Raw genomic sequence first — 22,722 nt, 5'->3', positions numbered from 1 at the left:
AATTTTCTTTGCAAGCACATATCCACTCACATGTGGTCCGCAGACTCCTGAATGTACTTCGGACATGACAACTATAGCTTGTCTAGCATCTATGCATCTTAATAATCCAAGGTCTGGTGTTCTATTATACAAAACTCCTCCACTTAAGAAGAATCCATTTGCCAACCGTCGAATTGTTCTCTTTTGGTCCCCCGTGGCTTGTACTGGATATATCCCCATTCTGATGTACTCCTTGATATCGTGGAACCATGGTTCGCCATCAAGTTCTTCTTCAATCATGTTACAGTAAGCATGTTGTTCTCGGACTTGAATATGCAGAGGATCGACATAAGCTTTGTCCGGATGGTGCAACATTGATGCCAGGGTAGCCAAAGCATCGGCGACCTCATTATGGACCCTTGGAATATGCCTGAATTCCACTTATCGAAACCGTTGACAAATATCATGCAAACATTGTCGGTACGGTATGAGTTTCAAATCTCGCGTTTCCCATTCTCCTTGAATCTGATGTACCAGAAGATCCGAGTCTCCCAAGACCAAGACTTCCTGGATATCCATGTCTGCAGCTAGTCTTAGACCCAAAATACAGGCATCATACTCAGCCATATTGTTGGTGCAATAAAACCGAAGCTGAGCTGTAACAGGATAGTGATGCCCTATTTCAGAAATAAGCACAGCTCCTATCCCGACTCCCTTCATGTTGGCAGCCCCATCAAAGAAGAGTTTCCAGCCTAGTTTTTCAATTTGCTCTAGTTCATCGATATGCATCACTTCTTCATCGGGAAAATAAGTTCTTAATGGCTCGTAATCTTCATCGACCGAGTTTTCGGCTAAATGATCAGCCAATGCTTGGTCTTTCATCGCAGTCCGAGTCACATAGATGATGTCAAACTCTATGAGAAATATCTGCCACTTCGCAAGTCTCCCTGTCGGCATAGGCTTTTGAAAGATATACTTGAACGGATCCAAGCGCGAAATGAGGTAAGTAGTGTAGGATGACAAATAATGTTTCAATTTCTGAGCCACCCAAGTTAGGTCACAACATGTCCTTTCCAGCTGAGTGTACTTAACCTCATAAGTCGTGAACTTCTTGCTAAGATAATAGATGGCCTGTTCCTTTCTGTTGGTGATGTCATGCTGCCCCAGTACACAGCCAAATGAATTTTCCAAGACTGTCAAGTAAAGAATCAAAGGTCTTCCTGGTTCTGGCGGAACCAGTACGGGTGGGTTTGACAAGTATCCTTTTATCTTATCAAATTCTTCTTGACACTCATCAGTCCACTTGACCGCATCATCCTTCTTCAGCAATTTGAAAATAGGCTCACAAGTTGTCGTGAGCTGAGCAATACACCTGCTGATGTAGTTCAACCTCCCTAACAGACTCATCACTTTAGTCTTGTTCCTCGGAGGTGGCAATTCTTGGATGGCTTTGATCTTTGATGGGTCCAACTAGATGCCTCCCCGGTTGACTATGAATCCCAACAGCTTTCCGGATGGAACACCAAATGCGCACTTGGCAGGGTAAAGCTTGAGGTTGTACCTGTGAAGTCTCAAGAAGAATTTCCTCAAATCCCCAACGTGGTCGGCCTGATGCTTTGATTTTACGATTACATCATCCACGTATACCTCAATCTCTTTATGTATCATATCATAAAACACCGTAGTCATTGCTCTCATGTAAGTTGCCCCGACGTTCTTCAAACCAAAAGGCATTACCCAGTAGCAATAAGTTCCCCACGGCGTGATGAATGTCGTCTTTTCTGCATCTTCTTCATCCATTAGAATCTGATGATAACCGGCATAGTAATCCACAAAAGATCCTATCTCATGCTTGGCACAATTATCGATCAAAATGTGGATATTGGGTAGTGGGAAGTTATCCTTCGGACTTGCTTTGTTGAGATTGCGGTAATCGACGCATACTCTGATCTTGCCATCTTTCTTTGGCACAGGCACGACATTAGCCAATCAAACAGGATATCGAGTGACCGAATGACCTTTGCATCCAACTGTTTGGTGATTTCTTCTTTAAATTTCACACTCATATCAGTTTTGAATTTCCTCAACTTTTGCTTGACGGGAGGAACCATTAGATCAGTGGGCAATTCGTGGACCACTAAATCAGTACTCAAACCTGGCATGTCGTCATATGACCATGCAAAAATATTTTTGAATTCGATGAGTGCTTTAATTAACTCTTCCCGGATCTTTGGCTCGAGGTGAACACTTATTTTAGTCTCTCGGATATTATCTGTGTCTCCTAAATTGACGGCTTCTGTATCATTCAGGTTGGGTTTGGGTTTTTCTTCGAAGTGAATTAACTCCTTACTAATCTCTTTGAAGGCCTCACCCTCATCGTATTCTGATTCGTAATCACAATACTGAAGATAACAAAGAAAGGGAAATTGCATTTTATTGAATGATGAAAGATAACAAGGTTTGCACACTTCAAACAGACTGAAAGATAAAAATCTGGATTACAACCTTGGAATAACCCAAACAAACTGAAGGAAAATCAAAATAAACTACCAAGACTCCTTTCGAATTGGGAGAGGAGTGGCTTTCCAATTATTAAGCTTTGTTTCTGGCCCAACGAATTGAACTTCTGCGTTGCTAGGACCTTCACCACTTTCCACCATGTTCACACCATCAAACAACTTTTCAAATCTTTCAATTAACTCCTCGTCAGGATTAATCATAGAATTAGGAATTGTTGTTACTGGGCGACTTCTGGTACCGGACTTGACAAAAGATTTGGAAAGACATGGGACTGGCTTTGGAAGGACCCATGCCTTCTGTTTTAGCTTTCTGGCCTTTCTTATGTCTGTGGCAGTGAGCTTGAATCCCAAACCAAATGTTCCCAAGTTTTCGGGAAGAGACACCGGCTGTATGATGCCTTGCAAAGATGAGCCCAAACCTTTACCGAGTACAAAACCATTCTTCAACATCTCATAGGCTACTATGACTGATGCGGCGGTTATCTTTGGATTTGGAATGTATTTCCCCTCCGAAACTTTCTCTACCAATATTGTGTCTGAAACCTGGTAGACCCATGGTCCTGGTCATCTTCCACTTCAATAACTGGTACAATGGCATTGTTGCGAGCACATAAACTGTCTTCCCCATGCACAACTATTTCTTGTCTATCCCATTCAAATTTGACTACCTGGTGTAGTGTTGATGGGACTGCTTTAGCGGCGTGGATCCATGGTCAACCTAACAGTAGATTATAGGAAACAGCTATATCCAGCACCTGAAACTCCCTTGTTAACTCGACTGGCCCTATCGTCAGCTCCAGCACTATGTCCCCAACTGAATCTTTACCTCCGCCATCAAATCCCTGCACGCAAATACTGTTCTTATGGATCCTCTCATCTTCTATTTTCAACTTGCTTAGAGTGGAGAGAGGACAGATGTTTGCGCTTGACCCGTTGTCAACCAATACCGGGGTCACCACAGAGTTATCACAGTTTAATGTGAGGTAAAGAGCTCTGTTATGCTCAGTACCTTCTATAGGCAATTCATCATCGGAAAATGTGACTCTATTTACTTCGAAGATTTTGTTGGCTATTTTTTCCAAGTGGTTCACGGAGATCTTATCGAGAACGTGCACCTCATTCAAGATCTTCATTAAAGCTTGACGGTGCTCGTCCGAATGGATCAAAAATGACAATAGGGAAATTTGAGCTGGCGTCTTTCTTAATTGTTCCACGATAGAGTAGTCATGCAGCTTCATCTTCCTCAAGAATTCTTCTGCTTCTTCTCCAGTTACGACTTTCTTTATTAGTGCTGGATTATTTTTAGCTCTTCTTAACTCCTCGGGAGTAAAACACCTTCCCGAGCGAGTCAAACCCTGTACTTCACAGATTTCTTCTTTGACTTCCTTCCCTTTGTACATCACCGTTACTCGTTCGTAATTCTATGGAATAGCCTTGCTGTTGATTACTGGTAACTAGGTTACTGGCTTGATAATAACCCGATCTGCGCGGGCTCCTTCCACGATTATGATGGGTTTGCTGGCCACTCCCGGTACAATCACCTTTACCCCTTCCTGTTTCGTTGCAACTTTTCTTAAAGACCCCTTCGCTACTGCCACAGATAGCTCAACACTCTTTTTGCTCTGCTTGAGCACCAACTTCTCATCTACTGATTGTTCATCTGTCTTGACTCCACTAGAACGAATCATCATGATGGTCTGTGATGGCTTCTTGGGTTCTCCCTCCACATGCACTATTTCGATCATATTTGCCTCCTGGTAGGTTGGCATTGGATTCTTGTTAATATGGGGCGCCTCGGGAGCTTGAACTTCAATTCTATTGGTATCAATAAGCTCCTGTATCGCATTTTTCAAGTGCCATCACCTTTCTGTATCATGACCCGGAGTACCAGAACAATACTCACAGCTGACAGTATAGTCAAGATTCTTTGGATGAGGCTTTGGCAATTTGGACTGTATCGGCCTTAGCATATCTAGCTGTTTTAGCCTGTGGAACAGACTAGTGTATGATTCTCCCAACGGAGTAAAGGTTTTCTTTTTCTGCAACCTTTCACCCTTGAGTGCTTGACTCGGCCTGAAACTTGGTCCAGGAGTGTTTTGGTAGGCTCGTGGATGTGGATAAGTATTTGGTAGGATAGGAGCACGCCATTGAGCGTGGGCAGGAGGTTGGTTGTATGCTTGTGCATGGTGGATGGAAAAAATGAGGTTCTGGTGAGGGATAGTAGTGCTGGGGTGGATTGTGGTGATAAGTTTGTTGGTGGGGTCGAGGTTGATTGTAGTGGTAAGGTGAACCTCTGGATCCGGACCAAGTTCCTGAATCAACCATTGCTGCTTCCACTCTTTTCTTCTTCCCAATCCCTCCTATGCCGCCCTGAATAGCCTGAGTAGTCGCTTTGATAGCCGAATAGCTCATGATTTTATTCGACTTGAGGCCTTCTTCTACCATGACCCCCATCTTTACTGCTTCGTTGAATGACTTTCCCACAGCTGAGACCAAATGGCCATAGTAAGTAGGTTCCAAAGCCTGTAGGAAGTAATCTACCATCTTACTTTCCTTCATTGGGGGATCTACTCTTGCTGCTTGCTTCCTCCATCGGAAACTATATTATCTGAAGCTTTCACTGTGCTTCTTCTCAAGTTTAGTCAAGGACAATCGATCTGGAATGATCTCAAGATTGTATTGGAAGTGACAAGCAAATGCTTGCGCCAGATCATCCCATGTGTACCATCTCCCATGGTCTTGGCAGGTATACCATTCCAATGCTGATCCACTCAAACTCTGACTGAAGTAAGCCATTAACAATTCGTCTTTTCCTCCAGCTCCCCTCATCTTGCTACAAAAACCCCTCAAGTGGGATACTGGATCGCTGTGCCCGTTGTATAGATCGAACTTGGGCATCTTGAAACCTGCCGGTAATTACACATTTGGGAACAGACATAGGTCCTTGTAGGCCACGCTGACTTGCCCTCCTAACCCCCGCATATCTCTGAATGATTGTTCTAAGCTTTTAACTTTCCTGAACATCTCCTCCTGTTCGGTATTTTTGACTGGTTTATCCGCTTCTATCGGGAGGTCAAAGTGAGGAGTATAGGAATGGGTTTCTGGAGCTTTGAAAGTGGGTTCCGAGAGGTAGTATTGGCTGTCCTGGGCCTGGAACATAGGCTCGCTAGGAGATTTGTGGAGTGTAGCTGGTGGAGGTGCTACGAAGACAAGAGTTACTGGCGGAGGAGGGTATGGAATTGGTTTAGGGGGTGGAGATTGTGGTGTATGAGAAGTGGTGCCCCGGTAGTGCTGGTAAATGGGAAAACTTGGGGATAGATCGGTGGCAGGATGATCCTGAGTTTGAGCCGGTGGTGGAGTGAAAGCAGGGTTAGCAGGGTAAGCTGGGGGTGATTTTCCTCTAGACCAGGCCTGATACATCTCGGCCATCTGTTGCTTAAGTTTGAGCATCTCCTCTTTCATTTTACTGACGTCCAACTCCTCTACCTCAACACTTGTGTCGACATCCGGGATAGACGTGATTTCTGGTATTGGTCCTTTTGATCTGGTTTGGTAATGATAATGTGCCAGTATACTCTAGATAAACTAACTGATTAAATTCTCTGGGAAAACAACAAACTTGTTAGTTTTTAGAGTTTAACACATATGCAATTACACGTTGGTATGCAATGCACCTAGGTAATTAACCATTTTCTATCATGCATTTGCTCGGTTGCTTGTGTCATCCCAGCTTTTCCTGACTTTTCCTTTTTATTGTCACTCACGCCTATTTTTATTTCCCTCCCCTTTTTTCATTTTATTCTTTTCTTTTGGTTGTGGTCGAATCTTATGATTATTGCATACGTATCATGGCCCTGCATGAATTAGACCGAGCGTAGTTCTGGTGAACACAATTATTTATTATTTTTAACAAACAAAACAGTACAAAGACAGAAATGACATTACATTTTGACAACACTTTAAGAAAATGGTTTAAAAGACTCAACATGGACTTAAACTAAAACATGACTATTATATGAAAAGTTCCAACAACTATGACTACGCTTCACTCTACAATCTTTTGCTTTTAATCACTGGAACATCTGCTCACGGTGGGGCTTGACCCAGCTGACCTCCTAGTGTACGGTACATCCTCTCTAACTCCATTGTAAGATGACGGGCAAAAGTAGGTGCATGCTCTAGAAACCTTTCATATTCCATCCCTTGGAAGTTTACATAACTTTGAGAAGTATAAATGGCCAAATCATGGATTTGTGCTCTGAAATCTTGGAGATTTTGGTCTTGGTTTTGCAATTGTTGTTGGCGAGTGGTGGCTATTTCTCTTATGCGTCCCTCACGATCTAAAGCCGATTCCAATTGAGCCCGAAGTCTCGCCTGATCGAGTCTTGCATGTGCTCTCTCCTTGTCAATATCTGCATGCTGATGTTCTCTATTATACCTTCTCATTTCTTCTAACTGTGCATGGAGTTGAGCTTCTGAATGCATCCAATGGTCCTTCTTTCTCTCGAATTGAGCTATTTCTTCTTCAAATCTCATTACTTGGCGTTCCTTACTAGATCTGGCCTCCTCATTTAACTGTATGATGTTTTCCTTAGCTTTGTCTAACGCCTTTTCAGTCCTTGTCAAGATGGAGTCATAATCTTGCATTTTTTCCATCAGATTGGCAATGATTCTCTGATCTTTCCAACTTCTTACTGGCGCTTCGGAGGCTTTCTTCATCTGTTAAAGTTGAGCATGGAGAGTTTTATTCTCGCAAATCAAAATCTTCTTTTCACCTTCTGCTTCCTGTGCTTGTAAGTCTTTCTCAAAATTGAGGTTCCTCAGGCTTTTTTCTAAGGCATGAATAGTCGCTTTGTACCCCTTTTCTTTTTCACCCCAAGCCAGCCGTTCTTGGATTTTATCCTCAAAGGCTTGAACATGCGGCCTTTTTATGGGCCTTCTGGGATCGAGTTCTGATACATCATACACACGAGATCTTTTCTTAAACCACCTAGCATAACCTGGATCTATCTCACCCTTCGCAGGATCTGGAACTTGGGTATCATCTTTCAAGTATCGACAACCATTCCAAATCTGCTAGATTAAAGCCTCAGGGAGTGTGGCTTCGGGGTGTAGCTCAATCACTTGCACACTCAAATCTTCATCATCAGGCACCACTTGGTATCTCCCTAGCTGTCTTAGAACTCTCCGTGGCACGTACGGTTGGACACTTCTTAAACCCAACAACAACAAATAACTCTTTAAGGTTGACATGTGTATCACCTCTTTTACCGGGAGCCATCCCAAAGTCCACTCGATTTGATTTGCCATTAAAGATCTTAAATGGGATACCCAGGCTTCCACCCATTCTGGAGATTTATAATCCTTTATTATTTCTTCATGAAATTGTCCTCGCTTGGACCATATCGCATGAATTTGGGGTGATGTCGGAGATGTTGAGTCAACCACATTTTAAACAAAATATTGTACCCTTCGAAGAATTTTGCCCCGGACTTACACAAAGTCAATGCCCGATAAATGTCTGAGAGAATGATTGGGGCAAGAGTGTGATGCTCTTTGGAGGTGAGGACTTGTACGACTCTGGCTATGCGAATATCAATCGTCCTCTCTTTGTTTGGGAAGACCATGATTCCTAGAAAGGCCACCATGAAAGAGAAACGACGGTGAATCTGCCAGGTGTCCTTGTTTTGTTTGTTAGTAAGGCCCTTTTCATGAATTTCAAACCCATCCGGCTTTCCGAACCTTGAATATAGGAAGTTGAAAGAACAACACCCTTTGACAACATTGCTTTTTCTGATTTGATTACTGATATTTAGAAGACCAAAAAATCGGTGTACAGAAGGAGCTTTTGGGAATATAAGATTTTGGTTTCTCAAATCTCCGTCAAAACCAGAATATCCAGCTATTTCTTCTAATGTGGGAGTAAGCTCGAAATCAGAGAAGCGGAAGACATTGTGAACAGGGTCCCAAAAAGTCACTAGTGCCGTAATCAAATCATTGCACGATTTAACTTTCATAATATCTGTGAGAGCTCCCAAAACTTAATGACCCATTTCTGACCATCTCCTCTTAACTCATGCCACCACATCTGAAGCTGAAATAGAAACTTATCTGCATCTGTGAACGGTGGGTTTTGGATGGTGCTCATTTTGTACCTGTGAGCGATGTTAATTTTAAAAACTCAAAATCAAGACTCATTTTGAAAAAATCATTAATATTTCTAAAAAAATTCATATATATAAAAAACACTTCGATGAAGAAGGTTTAAAGGCTGTGTTTGCTAACCGGCAAATTTGTTTTTTTTTTTTGAAAAAAAGAAGACCAAAGGCGGTTGTTCTTGCAAAAACAGCCTTCCGACGCCCTTTTGGGGGCATTCGGCATATTTTGGACAAGAATGACATCGCCTTACTTATGACAACACAATGACATTTATGTACCCACATTTTTAATTATTTATTATCTATTTATTTATTTTTTTATATATTTTTTTTAAAATATAGTTGGGCCCGATGTGGGTTGCCTACGTATCTCACATCCGGCGAGAATCAAACTTACGTAGTTCGTAAAAAAAAAACCACTCTTAAAAGGAAAAAAAATCGACAGAATTTCAATATTATTTTGGAATTTGGTTTTTCAAAAACAGACAATTTTCTCTCTCGGTTCTCACATTGATCTTCCTTCTCTAACTTTCCCCTATAAGCCAGTCAACATGCAAATACGAAACAAATGAATGCACAAGTAGCAAGTAAGATGCATCAGGATGGTCTTTTCGTTTCGGGTACACCTGTCCTAGACAGACCCAACCCCTGTGTTGAGTCTCCAAAGTCAAATGTATATGATGCAATCAAACGTTCCTACTAGGGATCCGGCATGAAGTTGAGTTATTCTAAGTGTAAAACTTGGGGCATATTGTTCTAAACCCGGCTTACCCAAGCGGACAGCTCGAGCCGAAGTGGGGGCAATGTACCGGGAGCACGAAAGTCTACCCGGCCTAGTTACTTGACCCAACTTCGTTCTATTTAGTATGACTTCTAACAGAAAGGTAGGCCACGCGCACGTGTGCACCATAAATTCAGAAGACTCAGAAAGAGGAAGGGTTTCGTAATAATTTATATACAGTTCACCAATATCAAAACGGTAAATAGACAGCAATTAGCACATTAAGCCCAAACATGTGAATAAACTAGATAATAAATAAAGCCAAATATAACAATTATTCTAAGCTCAAATTATTGAACCCTGAACTAGAGATTCTGGGTTAGATCCCCAGCAGAGTCGCTAGAGCTGTCACACCTCCTTTTTACTACACCCCGAAGGGTGTAAGAGAGTTTTTCCAATTTAAGTGACAATCAAAACGGGATTATTTAATTAAAATTAGAGTCGCCACTTGGGATAATTTATGGTGTCCGAAGTCACCGGTTCAAATCCCGAATCAAGGAAAAAATTGATTCTGTATTACAGTCCACGAAAATAGAAATCTGGGTAAGGAATTCTGTTAACCCAGGAGAAGATGTTAGGCATTCCTGGGTTTCGTGGTTCTAGCACGGTCGCTTAAACTATTATAATTGGCCTAATTATCTGATTTATTACACGTTTTAAACTTATTGTGCATTTTTAGCTTTAATAATCGCTTTTTAATTATTTTAAACCGCTTTTAGGATTTATGGAATTATTTCTTGAACAAGTTATGATTGTCGTAAACTTGCCATTTTGGCACACACCGCGAATCACGCTACATGAAATGCACCCGCGATTCGCGACATTTTTATTTTATTATTGTTTGAAGTTGTTATGATTGGATCACATGAAATGCACCCCCGAATTTGGGAATTAGGTATCATAACTACGTCACGGGAACCGTACCCATAGCCATGATAATCTATTAACAATCGTGCCTAAAGCAAACTAGGTTGTTTATGAATTAATTTTCTAGAGCTAATTTAAGATTATTGTGAAGGCCATGTTATGGCAATTAATATAGAAAAAGAAATAGAGTATTTACAGAAAGATGAAACTAGCTTGTGAATTTTTATTAGCTCTTGGCCAACCAGACTTGAATTATCTAAATCCAAACGGCCAAAAATCTTCATTGCTTCACATGAAAATATGAGGTTCGGTTGCTAAACAATTTTAAAACAAAAGGCTCAAGTATGGTAATAAACCATCTACTAATTGAATGCATAAAAAAGAGATGGATCAATCATGCCAAATAAACAGCAGAGAAAGAAACTTCACAATTGCGTATATTTACTCTAATTTGTGTTATACATAATGTGTAATGCTGAAAGAGAATCCTTACTCCATCACTTGAGTGCACAAACACTTCAATCTGATATTTCAAGATACTATAGCAAAACCAAAAGCAAAAGCAAAAGCAAAAGCTATTGTTTTAGCCGTTTTTAATATTTCGGAAAAAATTCAAAGTTATTTAAAACACACCATAAGCCATGCTATATAAATGCACCTGCGGTTCGCAACACATTTTATTTAACATTGTTGAGATTTGGATTTGGGTCACATAAATGTGCACCCGAGTTTAGGAAGGTAAATTATTAAAATAACGCGCCTGCAACAACTCTGCACTTGCAACTTTGCGAGGGCCATGGAAAATCAACTAAGTGGCAAGCCTCGAATTCTAAGGATTAAAATACTAATTAAGCGAGGGCCATGCATTTTAAGATTTTATTTGGCATGGCATGCCTGAAATTATTCCAAAGGGCTTTACTCGACTAAAACAAACCACGGATATTCAAGATTGTCTCCTAAACTACATTGAGATTATTGAGAGGCCCTAACTTATGAACATTGATTTGTGGAAAATGATAAGAACAAATATTTTTCACATGAGTTCAATTAAGTAAATCTACTGATTCAAGGGATAGAGCTTATATAAAGACAAGAAAATAAACAAATCATATCTGGGAATAGTAACTCTCGTTATAGAACCAAAAATTAATGAATGTCTCAACATCTTGCAATCACTAAATTCTATATTTTGCACATTAGTAATTAAGTGTTCACTGTTAATATGACAAAGACTAACCAAATGGACACTATAACAATTAAATTAAAAAGAAGACGATGCCATGATCTAAATCCTTCAACAAAATAATTACACTCAACCTCCAATTAATCCACGCATTACAGAGAGTACAAACTAACATGGAAAATCAAATTAACTACACAAAATCAATTTGTATCTTTATCACCCCTCAGTATAGAGAAACGGGATTTGCTATGTTAACAAAATTCTTGCTGACTTATAGAAGAAACAGTGAACTCGATCCCAAGGACAAGAATATAAACAGCTCCCAAACACTAACTCTAAAGGTTAAGGCTAAAATATCAAACGCGATACTATATCCATACGACAATTAACTTAAAAAAACGTGCACCATTACTGTAATTTCCAGCCAAGAATTTTAGCCTTAAGGTGACAGAATCCGTGAGTTTGCAAGACATAAAAAATAAAATATATATAAAAGAAAACATAGGAGCATTTTTTATTTCAGGCAAACAAACATTCCACCACTAATTTGTAATAATCCATGTCTAGATTACAATTTTTTAGGTTGAGTTGTACCTTGTATGTGAAGAAAAGGAAAATAAAGCAACAGAAGGAGCTAGCATTCAGCAACAGAGAAGTAGCAAAATCAGCAAAGGCTCCAGCGACTGGTGGAGCAAGGAGCGAAATTTTTTCCTCCTTTTTTTTTAAACGCATCTCCCCGCCTTTTAAGCTCTGATGATCAGCCCTTTAAAGGGCACTAATTAGTGTCATTTCCACTACCAAATTATCCTTTCCATTCCTTAATTGTCCATTAACTTAGTGCTTTTATCTAAATAGTTAGTGCACCACTATTATTTGTTAGCAGCCCCTATTCAATCATTGATGTTCAATTCCCAAATTATTCTAAAAATACTAACTAACTCTAAGTAGTAATTATCACAAATAATTAAATACCAAACTAAAAGAAAATCACAAAATTTTGACATTAAATACTAAAATGCAAAAATACGTTATTTTTTGGGATTTTTCATTTTGTAAAACAACAATTTACTAAATTAACCCGAAAAATATAAAAAATCAAATCCTAAGTGAAGATGCTATATTTTTGTATTTTTTTTAATGCATTAATAAAATTAAACATGCACATAAAAACATGCAAACAATCAGAAAAATCGCATAGTAATTCCTAGAATAACACATAATTAAAGAAAAGATCTAATTTTGGGAAATCTTTTGGAGTAATTCGTGTGAAGAAAAAATCACGTGCTCACATGAAGAACCCAAGATTATCTCTAGGTCTCTTTCCAAAGAAATACGGGAAGCCACGACCGCCTCGGCACTAATCCCTCGAACAACAAATCCTGATAAAAAGAAGGATTAAAATAAGTTCTGGAAAAAACAATAAAGAGTTAAATAAAAAAAAATCTTACCATAAGTTTTCACTTTCCAAACAAATCGTTGGGAAAGATGCTTCCAAGATCTACCTTCCATTGGGGCTGTATTCAGTTACCTTCCATTGGGGCTGTATTCAGTAACCTTCCTACCCAACCACGGAAATTGGGAATTTCTTCAACAATTCCCATGGTTGATAAAAAGAAAAAGGAAAATGAGAATAAAGATCATCAAAGTTGAAGAAAAAGATACGAGAAAGTTATTAAAAAAGAAAACTCAAATGCAAAATTCCACCTCTCGGGTGTCACACCTCCTTTTTACCTTCCCCGGAAGGGTATAAGAGAGTTTTTTCAACTTAAAGTAACAATCGAAATGGGATCATTTTTTATTAAAAGATTCAGAGTCACCACTTGGGAGATTTATGGTGTCCCAAGTCACCGGTTAAAAATTCCGAATCGAGGAAAGATTGACTCTGTATTAGAGTCCGCGAACACAGAAATCTGGGTAAGGAGTTCTGATAACCCGGGAGAAGGTGTTAGGCATTCCCGAGTTCTGTGGTTCTAGCACGGTCGCTCAACTGTTATTATTGGCCTATTTATCCGATTTTAAAACACTTTTAAACCTATGTGCATTTTAGCTTTAGACAGCTTTTAAATATTTGAAGGAAGATTTCAACGTTATCTAAAACACGTCCTTGGACCATGCCACATGAAATGAACTCGTAGTCCGAGACACATCTTATTTAACGTTGTTAAGATTTAGATTTGGGTCACATGAAATGCACACCCGAGTTTAGGAAGTTAATTATTTAAATAACGCGCATAAAGCGACTACGCATTTTAATTTTGTGAGGGCCATGTAAAATTTGCTAAATGGCACGCCTCGATTTCTAAGGATTAAAAAATAAGATTAATTACATGAGGGCCATGCAATTTGCCATTTTATTTGGCACGGCGCACCTCGAATTATTCTATATGTACCAGTTACATTGTTATAAAGAAAATGGAAAAGCTTTCGTATGTAATGGAAATGGGCAAAGCTAGGACCTCTAATGAACTGGGCCGAACAAAGCTGATTCTCTTATGGCCAAAATTTCCCTTTCACTATCAAAATTAATCCCTAAACCAGTTTGCCCATTTTTGAGTTCGAATCTCATTCTCAACCTTAACATCCTTGGCAGTAGCTCATATAACACATTACCAAACAAACACTCATCAAAAGCAATACCAAAACCCATGAAAAATGACAGATGACATGCATCCGTTCAGTTAAAACAAGAAATTTTGCCTATTTGGTGATTGCAAAGAAAGTCGGACACGAGGACATGAGCTCTTCACTGTAAATTGACGCCTTCAGCATATGAATTGGAAGACGCACTCTTTAAAATTGTGAGAAAAATAGTTGTAACCAAACTTAAAAGTTGTACACAAACGAGTGGTCTTTCCAATTCAAACGTGATAGACCAACTATCCTGAATGAACACAAGCTTGCCAAGTAACACTAGGAGATTAAGAGAATGAATTGGAACTGATAAAGTCAAGATGAACCAAAGGACGAGCATTGAAACCAGACAGTGAATATTCAAACAAAGGACAAACATTGAAACTTTGCAACATGTAAAAATATACTCAAATTCACCAAAATGGCAGTTAACTTACGCTAAAGGAAAAATGACTACTGAATTTATCAATGCATATGCCATGCTTGAAGAACCTAAAATCATCAAGTTTAATTAATACACAAGCTAACAAATAGTATCAAGCTCGCCAATCACTAGTTTCACATCCAATTGCAGAAAAATACAAACAAGACCTTTTCAAAAGTATACAAATGAAGCGCCGGTCATCAGACTCAAGCACCAAACATAAAGTCAATCAAAATCCAATCATCCCTTCAAGTATGATAAGCCACAAAGAGCACACATTATCAGGGATAACTTTGGCAATTTCGAACCAGCAGCACGTGCAAAATAGTCATGAAATCAGAGAACATGGCACTTTAGTGATTCATGACCCGTTAGCAGTCTTACGACTAACTAATTCAAGTCAAACATGCTGAAACTAAGCATTTAGTGTGGGCATACTAGTTTGAACATCAAAATATTTCGTGGCTGGCAAGAACACACCAGGAAATCATTTTGAAGCAACTAGGCCTTAACCAAGAGAATCAGGAAGTCATTGATCAACAAAGCTCTTAAAACAGTTACTCTAGCTAATAGGGTGATACTAGTTTAAAAGCCTCTAGCGAATGGGAAAGGTTTCATAGAACTGGGGAGATTTCACAAGAGCAGGCTAGTTGGACTCATAACCCTGTTTGAAATTCAATCAACCATTTTGACTTCTTAAGGACGTGTGATTGCTCTTCTGATACCAGAAGAATCCAAAGAAACGCATGCGAATAGACATCACAGATTCATGCAAGGACTTCAACCTAAGCTGGATCTTATACACAACATAAAATTTCAAACTAATTACATCCTTCTCAATGCCAAACAGTAAGTGAACTAGATTTATAATGTGCAAACATCAAACTCATGTAACACTTATCATTACATAGTTACTACATAATGTTGAAATAGTAAGAAAAAGACAGAACACTAAATTGAACACAGCTTGTATTCCATCAAGTTTTACTCGAATTACACAGTCAACATGGGCCAGAGATATACCTGGAAAGCAAAAATAACAAAAAGTGAGAAGATCAGCAACAGGCAATAGCAGTCAACCCAGATTCAACCACTCAACAATGAAACAGTGAAATCCACTCAGAAAACTCAATAGAACAGTAAACCAATCAACAAATTTAAACCAGCTCTTTCAATACCCAAGCTCAATCCATTTCAACCTCAAAGAGAATCAGAAATTGTTTCAGTAATTGAAAACCTCAAAAATCACAGAAGAAACTAAATGGAATAGTAATTTTATGAAGTTTTCAGTCGTTTATGGTTTTTCTCCATTTTCTATCTCTTAAAGTCTGACTTGAGCTTGAAGAAATGGATACCTTTATAGGCAAGACACTAGGGGAGCTTAGAGAAATCAGAATTTTCATTTTGACCCTTTTGGAATTTTGGTTTTTGCATAGAAATCCTTAGGTTAAATTCAGAAGTTCATTTGAGTCCCTACCCCCACCTTCTAGGCAACTTCCTATTCAGTTACAAGAGATTCTTTCATCTAGACTCCCTGAACTACCCCCTAAACAACTGTTAATTACCTTCAAAAACCAAACACCGATATGGGTCAAAGTTGCTCCAGGGTCAAATTAACCCAAAACCCAGCCCAATACATGAATCTATACACTAACAGCCGAAAACTTACAACTTAAAATCAATAAGGGAGAAGGAAAGCTGATTCATCAAGCCCTTTAATAAAATTAACGACTGAACTTACGTAATTTCAGCCAAAACAAAACTCAAACAAAACAAACTCAAATAGATATTAATCCCAATCATGCAAATGAACAACTAGAACTACTGATTTTAATCAAACTGAAATTGATTCAAACATACAGAAATACAAAAATCAAAGAAAAAGAAAACAAGAAACAGATGCGATGAATGGAATAGAGAAAGGAATGATACTGGTCTTAGCCGGAACAAATCGACGAAGGCGACGACCTTGGCCAGACATCCTTGGTCTGTTCAGGAACTAATAAATCTTGAAATGTACCAAAACTATCGTTATCCGATTATTCCGAGCAAGCACAATCATTTAACGGAAGTCCTGAGTCAAATCAAGTCTTGAGAGCGTAGGAATCAGAACGTTTCTTCTGATTTTCGGGTTCAAAGTTGAGGTGAATATGTGGGGATTTTGGGGAGATTGACAACGACTTAATGTTTGAGGGAGTATGGGGAGTGGACGGTGAGAATTTGGTGTGATTTGGAGCTGGACCGTCGTTGACAATGGCGGATTAGGTTTTTGAGATGGAGGAGACGAAGTGCAGAGGCGTTGTGAACTGAATGGTCTCTAAGGTATCTCGGACATTCTTATGTGATTATCGTGAGGCTTTGCTAGCCGTCCGATGAAGATGAATGAATGGATCAGATTGATTTGTCCTTAAGAAACTCAAAACTACGTAGTATTGGCCTTATACTACGTAATTTGGATGGTCTGAGAGACTAGCTGATTTGGACCGGGTGGGGATCAATTTGGTCTTGGGTCAGCCGGTTTTAAAGGTGAAAGCTAATTTGGGCTTGGGTGAATTCAAATTTTGGCCCAGCATCTGACCTCTTCTATTCCTTTTTCTTTTTTTTCAAATTAATTCTTTTTCTTATTTTTCAAAAATTAAATTAAAATCTACACTAAATCCTAGAACCTGAAAAACACTAATTAAACCTAAATAAAAATTATCACAATTAATTAAAAACAAATTAAAAGAGGAATGCTCAAAATCAAAGTTAAAATTAAAGAGTGCAAATTAAACTATTTTTGTGATTTTTCTTTTTTATAAAATAACTAATTACTAATTAATTCTTAAAAATGCAAAGTTAAATCCTAAATACACATGCAACATATTTTTTGTATTTTTTATTAATTAAATAAAACAAACGTGCACAGACAGATGCCAACAATTGACAGAAAATGCCACAAAATTTCACAAAATTGCAAACAATGGGAAAACTTATTTTGTTTTGAATTTGTGGGAGTAATTTATATAGGGCAAAAATCACGTGCTCACAACTGCCCCTCTTTGCTCGAAAACATGAAGAGTTTTCATGCAAAGATAAAGTGAGCGAATACGAGCAATTTTTGCCCGTTTGAATACTCCATGGGAAGCACTTTTTGAAAGATTTGACTGCACCCTGCTTCCGAGGTTGTCTACATATCCTTGGCTATAAAGGAATCATGTCAGTGTAGTTCGGAAAGTTTTGGTAGCTGGGACTACCATGAAGTTGTGATTTTACTGTTGCTACTGCTGTTGCTGCTACTACTTACTGAACCCCTTATTACACCATGACAAAATAAAAAGAAACTAAACTAGACTATGATCTAAGCACTACAAAATCATATCTACATCCTCGAACTTGATCTTGTGATTCTTGTTTCCTTGTTGATTTGTATTCTCCCGGTGAAATCCCTTTGTTGCCGACTTGAATTATTACCTGAGATGTTTTCCTTTTCTCCAGGTGGACGCCTGATTGCTGAACTCGAATTGTACTGTAAGATGCTTTCCCTTTCTCCAGGTGGATGCCTGACTGCTGAACTTGAATTATATTCACGTGCTCTCCAGGTGGGCGCCTGACTGCTGAACTTGAATTGTATTCTCGTGCTCTCCAGGTGGGCGCCTGACTACTGAACTTGAATTGTATTCCCGTGCACTCCAGGTGGGTGCCTGATTGCTGAACTTGAATTGTATTCTCGTGCTCTCCAGGTGGGCGCCTGACTGCTGAACTTGAATTGTATTCCTGTGCTCTCCAGGTGGGCGCCTGACTGCTGAACTTGAAATGTATTCCCGTGCTCTCCAGGTGGGCGCCTAACTGCTGAACTTGAATTGTATTCCCGTGCTCTCCAGGTGGGCGCCTGACTGCTAAACTTGAATTGTATTTCCGTGCTCTCTAGGTGGGTGCCTGATTGCTGAACTTGAAATGTATTCTCGTGCTCTCCAGGTGGGCGCTTGATTGATGAACTTGAACTGTATTCCTGTGCTCTCCAGGTGGGCGCCTAATTGCTGAACTTGAAATGTATTCCCGTGCTCTCCAGGTGGGTTCCTGACTGCCGAACTTGAACTGTTTCTCCCTGTTCTCCAAGTGGGTTCCTGATTTCAACAAAAAATAGACAAAACAAAGAAAATTTTCTGCCCCAGTTTGGTAGTTGGGCACATATGTGAGTGTTAAACTAAATCATATTACCAAATATTACTAAGAATTTGAAAGCTAGATCCCGTTATCCAGGAGGGTCCTGGCAGCTCCTAGTTAAACGACATTTTTAAATCTAAATTATATCTCCTAAAGGTATTACTTTTGCTACATCTTGTTATCTAAGCCGATATTTAAGCTATACCGTATTATCCAGGAGGGTCCTGACAACTCTTAATTAAACGATAATTTTAAATCTAAGTTATATCTTCTGAAGGTAAGAAAGTATTAAAGCTACATCCCATTATCCAGGAGGGTCCTGAAAATCAAAAGTCAAGTTTTATCTTAAGAGTGACTATTTTACGGCTAAATTATATTACCTTACACCAGAACTTACGCTAAATTTTGTTATCCAATGGAAATTTTAAAGCTAGGTCCCATTATTCAGGAGGGTCCTGACAACTCCTAATTGAATCCTATCTCCAACATGCGACCTTTAAAACCATCTTATATTCCTTGGGGTACATTCATGCTAGATTTTGCTGCTCATAATTGTTTTGAATATTAAACTAGGTCCCATTTTTCAGGAGGGTCCTGAAAATCTTCAAATTAAATCTCATTATCCATGCGGGCCCTGAAAATCAAAAGTCAAACCTATCTAGTGCTTGTTTTTCCCTACGGAGAGTTTCCCCGACCAATCGAAAACTTCCTGCCCCTGTTCCAATCAAAGAAAAATCTTGTTAGGTTTAAATGTGGTGGTTAGTTTGTGGCATTCTTGCTGAAAGTGGCCTCCCCGCTGTCGTGCTTTGTTTTGATTGTCTTTCCCTGAACTGGCCAAGAACCGCTTTCCCTTACTGACTTTCAAACCCCATGACATTGGATGACCCGAGTGTTCTATACCCAAACCGTTGTGTTAGATCTCTACTCCATCTGTTTGAACCTCTGCATTTCCCATGAAATTACCAAACCATTTCACCGATGGAACTTCCTCTGACCTTTTATACCCTATTTCACATCATACTATCTCTAGCAATGCCTTGGCCGCCCTATGCTTTGCAATTTTTGAAGTTGGTAGTGAGCTTTGAAATCCTTTCTTATTTTGCTTGACCAAGACTGACATTGAAACATTTTAGAGAAATGAAACCCAAAAGAAATGAAATGCAATGACTTTGAGAGTTAAGGATAAAGAAAATCCAAAACTGGATGACTTGCTAAAAAGGAAAAAGGAAAGAGACTTATCTGAGTGGAACAACTGGTACCGATGATCATGACATGCATTTCGGATTAATCGGCCCAATCTGTCCAACCAATCAACTTTCAGTTGCCATACTTTGTTGCCCCGGAGTTTCCATAACCTGACTTCTTCGCCAAAACCTTGACCTTCTTCGGCCTGCGATGCCCTGAAGGGTTTTCACCAACAAGCTTCTCTCATTTATTCATCTCTCAACTCACTTTCGCCTTACAGTGCCCGTGAGGGTTTTCACCAATAAGACTCTCTCATTTTTGATTTCTCTTAGTTCCCGTCGCCTTATGGTTCCCGTGAGGGTTTTCACCAATAAGACTCTCTCATTTTCATTATTTTTCCTGCTTGGACCAGAGTGTTGCCCCTGATATGAATCACCTCTCCTTGCTTGACTTGGCAATTCTCGAAGACTGATTGGAATGTCTTTCATTGGACCGTAATGTGAGCTTTTGGATCGGGTTAGAAAGAAAGGGTATCAAAGGCTCAAAATAATTCAAATAGGTTCAAAATTACAACTTTTGGAATCAGATTTCTTGCAACAACCACAACTTCTGCCCCAGTTTCTTTGCTTGAGGACTTTTGGGATTTTATTTTGATGGGACCGAACCGTGAGGCTGCCTATGTATCCTTAAAAGGAATCAGGTTGAACGTAGTTCATGTCATAGAAATTACTTTGTTGTTGTGATTTTTCTTATCTCTTTCTTTTCTTTCTCTCTTTTTCTTTCTTTTTCTTTTTGTTGTTTTGTGGGTCTTTTTTTCTTTTTCTTTTTTCCTTTTCTTCTTTTTTTTCTTTTTTTCTCTTTTACTTATCATTCACGCTTGTGTTTTTTATCTCTGCTACTGATTCCGAAAGAGGGATATGAAAGGAAATAAATAAGGCTCAAAGGGGGTAACAAAGGATAAAGTGTTTAGATAGCAGAACAAAATGCCTTCGTCATTCCAATCTTCAAACATGCCAAGTACAAACAACTACAATTTAAACAAAGAAATCATACATAATATCTCTTGACCGCATTGGAATTGATGGCCATTTCTACACATTTGCCTTATATATCTGTTAAATACAAAGCACCATTGGATAACACTCTTGTCACGATGAACGACCTCTGCCAGTTTGGGGCGAACTTGCCTTTTGCTTCAGTCTGATGAGGAAGGATGCATTTCAATATTAACTGACCCAATTCAAACTTCCGTGGACGTACCTTCTTATTATATGCTCTTGCCATTCTTTGTTGATACAACTGGCCATGACACACTGCTGCTAATCTTTTATCATTAATTAAGCTCAACTGTTCCAAGCGAGTTTTGACCCACTCATCATTATCAATTTCGGCCTCAGCGACAATCCGAAGGGATGTGATTTCAATTTCTACAGGTATCACCGCCTCAGTTCCATATACAAACAAATAAGGAGTTGCCCCTACTGAAGTGCGAATAGTAGTGCGATAACCCAGCAATGCAAAAGGTAGCTTTTCATTCCACTGTCTAGAACCCTCCACCATTTTCCGAAGTATCTTCTTTATATTCTTGTTGGCTGCCTCGACTGCTCCATTCGCCTTGGGGCGATATGGGTGGAATTGCGGCATGATATGCCAACAAGTACCCACTCATATGCGGTCCACAGACTCCAGAATGTACTTTGGTCATGATAGTTGTGGCCTGTCTAGCATCTATGCATCTCAACAATCCAAGATTCGGAGTCCTTTTGTACAAAACCCCTCCGCTGAAGAAAAATCCGCTTGATAACCGCCAAATTGTTCTCTTTTGATCACTAGTGGCTTGTACCGGATACACCCCCATCCTGATATATTCCTTGATATCATGAAACCAAGGCTCTCCATCAAGTTCTTCTTCTACCACATTACAGTAAGCATGATGATCATAGACCTGAATATGCAACGGGTCAACATAAGCCTTATCCAGATGATGTAACATTGACGCCAAGGTAGCCAAAACATCAGTAACTTCGTTATGGATCCTTGGAATATGCCTGAATTCTACTGATTGAAACCGTTGACAAAGATCATGCAGACATTGCCGATACGATATAAGTTTCAAATCTCGTGTTTCCCATTCCCCTTGAATCTGGTGCACCAGAAGGTCCGAGTCCCCCAAGACCAAAACTTTTTGGACACTTATGTCTGTAGCTAACCTCAAGCCCAAGATGCATGCCTCGTATTCAACCATGTTGTTAGTATAGTAGAAATGAAGCTGAGCCGTAACATGGTAGTGATGTCCTGTTCCAGAAATAAATACAGCGCCTATCCCAATGCATTTCATATTAGCAGCTCCATCAAAGAAAAGTTTCCAACCTGGCTCTCCAACTTGTTCCGACTTATCAAGGTGCATTACTTCTTTATCGGGGAAGTAAGTTTTCAAAGACTCATATTCTTCATCCACGGGGTTCTCAGCCAAATGATCGGCCAATGCCTGGTCCTTTATCGCGGTCCGGGTCACATAGACGATGTCATATTCTGTGAGAAAAATCTGCCACTTTGCGAGCCTCCCTGTGGGCATAGGTTTCTGAAAGATATACTTTAATGGATCCAAATAAGAGATGAGGTAAGTAGTACAAGATGACAAATAGTGCTTCAACTTCTGTGCTACCCAAGTTAGGGCGCAACATGTCCTCTCAAGGTGAGTGTGCTTAACCTCGTAAGATTTGAACTTCTTGCTGAGATAATAGATGGCCTACTCCTTCCTGCCGGTGATATCATGCTGACCCAGCACATAACCAAATGAATTGTCCAAAACCGTCAAATACAGAATCAACGGTCTCCCTGGTTCTAGT

General features: G+C 39.5%; 1 protein-coding gene across 1 annotated transcript; it reads right to left on the bottom strand.

Moving 5' to 3' along the window:
* Positions 1-21,416: 21,416 nt before the first annotated feature.
* LOC138879560 (uncharacterized) lies at positions 21,417-22,448 on the bottom strand. Its single transcript, XM_070159176.1, has one exon. It carries the CDS (start codon positions 22,446-22,448, stop codon positions 21,417-21,419), a length of 1,032 nt encoding a protein of 343 aa, XP_070015277.1.
* Positions 22,449-22,722: the final 274 nt, after the last annotated feature.

This window comes from Nicotiana sylvestris, chromosome 10 (genome assembly GCF_000393655.2).
Source record: "Nicotiana sylvestris chromosome 10, ASM39365v2, whole genome shotgun sequence".
In the NCBI taxonomy this organism is placed as follows: domain Eukaryota; kingdom Viridiplantae; phylum Streptophyta; class Magnoliopsida; order Solanales; family Solanaceae; genus Nicotiana; species Nicotiana sylvestris.
Note: the sequence above shows the minus strand (reverse complement) of the source record. Positions and strands in the feature narration are given on the sequence as shown.